General features: G+C 46.8%; 1 protein-coding gene across 1 annotated transcript; it reads right to left on the bottom strand.

Annotated features, from left to right (window-relative positions):
• Positions 1-4,127: 4,127 nt before the first annotated feature.
• Positions 4,128-7,611, bottom strand: LOC121471837 (T-cell surface glycoprotein CD1a-like). The gene is made up of 6 exons (XM_041722692.1): positions 7,434-7,611; positions 6,576-6,842; positions 5,617-5,895; positions 5,170-5,448; positions 4,769-4,859; positions 4,128-4,623 (listed from the first exon to the last, which is right to left on the bottom strand). The coding sequence occupies exons 1-6, from the start codon at positions 7,492-7,494 to the stop codon at positions 4,578-4,580; spliced, it is 1,023 nt and encodes a 340-aa protein (XP_041578626.1). The 5' UTR covers positions 7,495-7,611; the 3' UTR covers positions 4,128-4,577.
• Between the last annotated feature and the right edge of the window lie 277 nt (positions 7,612-7,888).

The following is a 7,888-nucleotide window of genomic DNA, read 5'->3' as shown; positions in this document are numbered from 1 at the left end:
ATTTCCTAGTTGGCCCACTCATCCTCTGGTAGGATGTACTTTAACCTCCATGTATTTCTGGTCATTCCAAATTTTTTTCTTTTGGTTCACTTCAAGTTTCATAGCATTGTGGTTAGACAATATGTATCATATAATCTCAATCTTTTGTGCTATTGAGACCTGACTTGTGACCTGGTATGTGATTTGTTCTGAAGAATGCCCCGTGTGCACTCCAAAGGAATGTGTGTTCTGCTGCTTTAGGATGAAATTTTCTGAATGTATCTGTTAGGTCCATCTGGCCCAGTGTGTCATTCAAAGCCTTCACTTCCTGGTTGACTTTCTTTTAGATGATCTATCTATTGCTGCAAGTGAGGTTTTATTTTTCTAATTTTATTTAATTATTCATGAGAGACACACAGAGAGAGACAGAGATGTAGACAGAGGGAGAAGCAGGCTCCCTGCAGGGAGCCTGATGTGGGACTCAATCCCAGGACGCTGGGGTCATGCCCTGAGCCAAAGGCAGATGCTCAACTGCTAAGCCACCCAGGCGTCCCGGTATGTGGGGTTTTAAAGTTCCCTACTATTATTATCAATGAGTTCCTTTATGTTTGTTATTAATTACTTTACACATTTGAGCTCTCCCAAGGTGGGAGCATAAATATTTACATTTGTTAGGTCTTCTTGTTGGATAGACCCCTTTATTATGATATAGTGCTCCTTTTATTTCTCTTGTTACAGTCTTTGCTCTATAATCTAGTTTGTCTGATGTAAGTATGGAAACTCTGGTTCTCTTTTGACCTCTATTTACATGATAAATGGTCTCCATCCCCTCACTTTCAGTCTGCAGGTGTCTTTAGGTCTGAAATGGGCCTCTTGTAGGCAGCATGTAGATGGCCTTGATTTTTCATCCATTGTGACACCCTATGTCTTTTGATTTTAGCATTTAGTCAATTTAGATTCAGAGTGTTTATTGATAGATAAGAATTTAGTAACATTTTATTACTTGTTTTATTGTTGGTTCCGGAGATTTTCTCTGTTACTTTCCAGTCTTTGTTGCATTTGGTCTTTCTTTCCCACTCAGAGTCCTTTAATATTTCTTTCAGGGCTGGCTTACTGACCACAAACTCCTTTAGTTTTTGTTTGGGAAACTATCTTTCCTTCTATTCTGAATGACAGCCTTTCTGGATGTAATATTCTTGGCTGCATATTTTTCCCATTCAACGTGGTGAACATATCTTGCTACTCTCTTCTGGCCTGTCAAGTTTCTGTGGACAGATCCGCTCCTAACCTTATTTGCCTTCCCTGTAAGTTAGGGGCTTCTTTTTTCTTGTTGCTGTTAGGATTTTTTCTTTATCTCTATATTTTGCAAATTTAACTATGATATGCCTTGATGGTGGCCTGCTTTTGATGGTTTTGATAGGAGTTCTCTGGGCCTTCTGGATTTGGATGTCTGTTTCCTTCCCCATATTAAGAAAGAGGGTGTTTTCACCTATAATTTTCTCAAATAAACCTTCTGCCCCCTTTCCCTCTCTTCTTCTTCTGGGACTCCTAAGATATGAATGTTTTTATACTGTATGAAGTCACTGAGTTTCCTAAGTCTACATTCATGACCCAATATTTTTCTTTCCCTCTTCTTTTCAGCTTCATTATTTTCCATAATTTTATCTTCTTTAAAAAATTTATTTATTTATTTATTTATTTATCTATCTATCTATCTATCTATCTATCTATCTATCTATCTATTTATGGGGGAGTGGCAAAGGGAGAGATATAAGCAATTTCCCCACTAAGCTGTATGCCTGTTGCAGGACTCAAATCCAGGACCCCAGGATCATGACCCAAGCCTAAGGCAGACACTTAACTGACTGAGCCATCCAGGTGCTCCCATAATTTTATCTTCTATGTCACTTCTTCATTCCTCTGCTTTGTCCACCCTTGTTGTTATTACATCTAGTCGGTTTCAAATCTCAGTTATAGCATTATTAATTTTGTCCTGACTGGTATCTAGTTATTTTATCTCTGTGATAAGGGACTTCCTGCTGTCCTCTATGCTTTTCTCAAGCCCAGTTAGTATCCTCATGATTGTTGTTATAACTTATTGATCAGTCATATTACTTATATCTGTTTTCATTAGATCCTTGGTTTTGACCTTTTCTTGTTCTTTCTTTTGGAATGAATTCCTCTATCGTGGCATTTTATCTAAATCTCTGTCTTCTCTGTGTTAGAAAGGCCCGTTATGTTTCTCTTTAGTAAGAACTCTTTAAAGAAGAGGTCATATGCCATCCAGTGTCTATTGCTTCAGGAAGTGTCTCTGGTGTATGATGTACACACTCTGCTTCTGTGTTTTGTCTACCCTTTCCCTTAGGTCATTCCTCTGAAGAGTTTCTCCCTGCCTGCAGTGGATATTTTTGGACCTTGCCCAAAGTATGGTGAGTTTTAACTATGTGTGCCCTGATCTGCTTCTTAAAAGAGCCAGATCCTATTTCCACTAGAAATGAAGATTTACAGAATTCCTGTGGTCAGTAGCTGTGGTGCATGTGGAGGATCTGCTGATCTTCTGGAGGAGATGCCTGCTGCTCTGGTTCTCAAGTACACTTGCCTGAGAAAACTTGCACCTGCAAAGCACAGGGGGGTGGGTCTTTGTACAAGAGGCTCAAGCCTCCACTGTGGGTGTTGTAATGTTTACTGACGTTAGTTTAGGCTGAACGGTGGGGTAAGAGAAAGGCACCAGCCCCCTTTGTCATCCTCAGAGAAGGGAGCTCATGTCCACCACTCTCCAATTCCCAGAAGAGCAAACAATCTCCCCTCATGTGTCCCAGATGCCTCTCAGATCAATGCCTTAATCCTACTTGTGTGTAGACCGTCTGCCCACCAGGCAGCACAGTACGCCTGTGTTCTATCCCAGGCAGGTTAGCTGAGATGTAAAGCTCCAAACTTTAGGGAGCTGGCATGGCAGGGCCTCACACTGGTCATCTCGGGGAGGGTCTTGCTGCACTGAGAGGGGTGCAGGTTTGTTCCAGATGGGTAGTTGCACCAAAGCACAGGAGCATGGAGTTTGTCATAAAGCATAGCAAATAGCTAGTGTCCGGGCTATCTGCTTTCTGCCAGTGTTGCTGCACTTACGCTAAAGGGTGCGGGAGGCTAATGGCACCTACTGTCCCTTATGTACCCAGAGAGGCAATGGCATCTCTCCCAGATGCACTACGAGAAGGATCAACATCGCTCCCAGTGCATCCTAACAGACCTCAGATCACGCTGTCTGCCCCTGGGCTTCTCCACAGGATCATTGCAATCCCTTCAAGGCTCCACACCAGCCATAATGTGGACCTCCAAAATTCCAGTTTTTGAGCCCTGTTGGCTACAAAATCTCAGAAAAATAAGGGCCTCTTATTTTCCCATTCATTGGCTTTCTGGTAGTTTTTCCTTGTGTGGTCCCATGTTCACTTCTCTCTCTCTCCTCTCTCCATGACCATGGCTCCTACCACTAGCAGAAACCACAATCCATTTCTCCCCCAAATCATGTCTCTGCACCTCCTACCTTCCATGATGTGGCCTCTTCTCTCTCTCTAGCTGTGTAGTTTGTTCCATCAGTCATCAGACAGATTTCTTGGGTATTCAGAATACTTTGATATTTATCTAGCGGAGTTTAAGGGATGAGGCAAGCCTGTAATCTGCTTACTACTCCATCATCCTAGCTCCTCCCGCCAACCCTCTTGTTTCTTTTTTGATTCTTCTAATTACCTTTCTTTTGGTGAGAACACTTCAGATCTACCCCCTTGGAAAATTTCATGTATACAATTTCCCTGTCTTCTTGAATACCGAATTCCTCCTCAGACTTGCTTCTGTGGTGCGAAAATGATTGTGGTTTTTCAGCTTTATACCTCACATCGTATCCTTCAGGACAAGAGAGAGCCTCAAACATTGGCCACAAAAAATCAACTTTGTGTGACTGTGCCACCTGGACCAGATGCCTGGACCCAAACCATCGCACTGGGTGAGGTCATGTGGAATCTATACGATGATTGGCCTGAAGTGGGGGATATCTGTCCATCCTTCAAGCATCAAACATCTCAACTACTACAAACATTTCAGGAAGCAACAGAAAAAGAAAAGCCTACAGACTTAACATTTATTCACCGGGATTTTTATTTCATGCATTTGAGATACCTTACCAAATTACAAATATCATAAAGACATGGACGTTGCTCTTCAGAGGCCTAAGAATTAGAAAGGGGAAAGGAAACTAACAGTGGCAAAAAGCCATGGGTATCTGAATAGAACTGACAAAGTGCAGGTTAAAATTCGTACCAGGCAGAGACTGATTCCAATTATGAATCAGGGAGGGCTCACTGGAGGAAGTGACATCAGATGCCAGGGACTCGGGGAGGTTATAAGGATTTCATTTTGCTCTGAATTCGATTTTGAGACTTAAGCTCCAGAATCAAGTTAGAACAACAAATCCCACTAAATTACACTTAGCTTATATTGACAAATGATCATTAAGCAGGAACCAAAGACAAAGCTGCACACAGAGAGTTGCCAGGACATCACGGCTGAGCTGCCTTGAGGTCAGTCCAGGGGCCTGGGCTGCTGGGATCTCACTTCAAAGGGAAGTCCGTGCACTGAGGTCTGCTGTGTGTTTTCCTGGGAGGAATAAAAAGGAATCCCTCTGCAGCAGGTGGAGGGGAGGATGCAGGGGGGAAGGGCACAGGTGGCAGGAGGGCTGAGGACACACTGAAAGGTGGGGAGACAGGTGGGAAAGAGCAGGAAGGGGGCTCCAGAGACTCACCAGCGCATCCAGAGCCACCACGCCAGGCCTGCCAGGAGCACCAGGGGCACGATCACCACCAGGAAGACCAAGCCCATGGAGTGGGGCTGCTCTGTGGGGTTGGGCCCAGAGGGAATCATTTCCCATCCACCCCAGGTTGGACTGCACCTCCCAGGTCCTCTCCACTCCTGTCACCATCCATCTCACCAGCTGCCTTTCCCCCTTTCCCTTCTCCCATCCTTCCTCAGAGATGGACACTTCACCTCACCCTCTGCATCCTCCCACATCTGCAGGACCCTCACCCTCAGTTCTTCCAACTCTTGGGTTACTGATTTTTTGTTCTTCTTGGCCTGGAGTTCCTAGAATCCCTAATTTTTCTTCTGCCCCTGCCCCTTTCCCAGCCAGGCCCAGTTCTTCCTCACCCCAGTGGAGGACCATGTCCTGGCCTCCTAGACTGCTGTGTCTCACACGGCAGGATAGGCCGGCCACCTCCTTGGCTTTCACATCCAAGGACACCTGAAGATACCACGTGCCGTCAGCATGGGGAAGGACGTCACCTCGCCACCTTCCCTGTTGCTCCTGCTCGCCCCGCATCCACGTCACCCACACAGGCTTGGGGTAGAAGCCGGAGACATGGCACACCAGCCTCAGATGGCCAGAACCGGGGCTGGGGCCAGCAGACAGCCAGGCCTCGGGCCTCACTGTGGAAACAGGACAGGGATTCACAGACTGAGGGGAGGTCTTCGCCCTTAGACCTATCACCATCATCCCTTCTCCTTCTTGATTCCTTCTTACCCTGAATGTGAGGGAATAATGCAAATTTATGAGTGCAGAATAGAGAATTCTTGGAGCGAGGAAGCAGGACTGACCTTGTCGCTGGAGATCTGCCTTCCCTGCATCAAGAAGACCCAACAGGTAACGGGGACAGAAGTCATTGATGTGTGAATGTATTCTTAAATTGACCACATGGTACTGATTTAACAGTTTGCAGACTTGCTGAGCTCTCCTTCCTCCCTTTGGAGATGGCCACCATGACTTGTTCTGGAAACTCACAAGATCTGATCCTTGATAAGCAATCTGCATGAATCCTACTGATGGTTCCCCAAAGTACAGGCCACAGCCTTCTGCCATCTGTACCTGAAAAGGATCTGGGAAGAGAGACTGTGAATTACAGGACAGGGGGAGTGAAAAAACTAAAATGAGATAAGGCAAAGCCTAGGATAGTGGAAGTAGAGAAGTTCAGGGGATTGGAGGGAATTGCATAGAATTTGATTTGATGGGAGGCTCAGATAAAGGGGAAGTGGTGGTAGCTGGAGGTGGAGGGAGAGAGGTGAATGATGGAGGAAGGAATGAATGTTAGAGGAGAGACATGAAGGATGTGGGCAGAGGAAAGGGAAGGGCTCAGCAGAGAAGTTCAGGTAAAAACAATTTAAAATGAAGGGAGAGCAGTGGGGTACAGGGAACACATAGATAGACATTGCTGATAGGACTGAATGCGGAGAAAAGCAGATCAAGGAGTCAGTCACAGAGCGAGGACCAGAGGTGCCTGGTTGGAGGCCAGGGAAAGGGGAGAGGGAGAACTCCCAGGTCGTGGGAGAACTAGTGGGACAGGAGGGCCCTGTGGTCAATGAGAGGAGCGGGATGAAGCAGAAGATGTGAAGCTTTTCAAGAATCACAGTCTGGCTCCACGCTCTGCCCACAGTGGTGGGATTCAGCTTCATGATGGGGACACATGAGGTTCAAAGAAGCCTCTTTCCTGGAGGAAGAAGGATCCCAGGACACACACAGACCAGTCTCCTCCATCCCACCCAGAGGGAACTGAACTCACATTCAAGCTGCCAGTCACTGACACGGTCCTGAAATATCAGAGGAAATCTAATGGAGAAGGTATGGAATGTCCTTTCCCGTTCAATCAGCTCCTCTTTGCTCAATTTGCCTTTGGCCCAAGGCCACAGGAACAAGAAAGTGCCAGAGTCACTGTCCCAGCCGTGAGTCTGCAGCTCATCCAGCCAAGCTGAGGCAAGATTTTGTGTCCAGGAACGGTTGTAAAAGGATGTGGTCAGGATGACTTGGAAGGAGACTGGCTCCTGGAAGGCTGTGGGAAAAAGGACAGATAGACTGAGGAAGAGGAGGGTATTGGGAAGGAGAGGAAATGGAGACTAAGGGGCCGGGGACGGGACCCAAAATCTGGAGGACAAAGAAGCCAAGTCGACTCAGGAGACAGTGATGCCCCCGAGCCCGGGCCCTCGCACCCATCCTTCAGGAAAGCACAGGGCCCTGTGGCTGGGGATGCTCGGGGAGGAAGCAGGCTGACTCTCTCCCTGCCCAGGTCTGTGCTGGGAACCCAGGCAACAAGTGCACACATGCACATCCACACAAAAACACACACATAGAAACGTACACACATTCTTACACAAACAAATATATACACACACACACAAGTATACAGACACAGAGACACATACATACACACAAACACATATTAAAACACTTGCATAAAGACACACAAGACATATATTCATCACAAATACAGAGACTGGCAGACACACTCATGCCCTCACACATGTATACACATAATCAAATGCACACTTAGAGGCACACAAGGACATTTACACACATCACACACATGCACGCACACACACACACGCACACACGTGCACAGATTGGACAGGACCGGAGCTCTCACCATCTTCGCTGTCACCCTCCGGGAGGAGAACCACCAACAGCACAAGTTGCAGGAACAGCATTGTGTTTGCAGATGTTCTTTCTCTTGCAAAGTCGCTCTTTGATGTCTGTCCTCACACACAGACCCCCTCCCAGCCCCTTCCTCTGACTTCCTCTCTACACACAACCCTTCCCTGAGTCTCTGCGACAATGCAAATGTGCTCCTCCCTCAGCCCTGGACACCTACTCAGTCTCACTTCCCCTCCTGCTCTGCCTCCCCTCTGGCCTCCAGCTTCTCCCTGTCACCAGAGTCCATCCTGCCCCCGCCCCCTGATTCAGATGCTACAGAACAAGTCCTGTGTAGCCTGGAAAAGTGTCCCCACCTCTCAGCCCTTTCTTCTCACCCAGACAGTAACCCAGGAAAACACCTGGCTCCCAGCACCAGCCCTGGACCTGTCTCTTTGTCCCTCCTGCCCT

Source organism: Vulpes lagopus, chromosome 11 (assembly GCF_018345385.1).
Source record: "Vulpes lagopus strain Blue_001 chromosome 11, ASM1834538v1, whole genome shotgun sequence".
In the NCBI taxonomy this organism is placed as follows: domain Eukaryota; kingdom Metazoa; phylum Chordata; class Mammalia; order Carnivora; family Canidae; genus Vulpes; species Vulpes lagopus.
The sequence above is the reverse complement of the archived record's forward strand: the minus strand, read 5'-3'. Positions and strand labels throughout refer to the sequence as shown.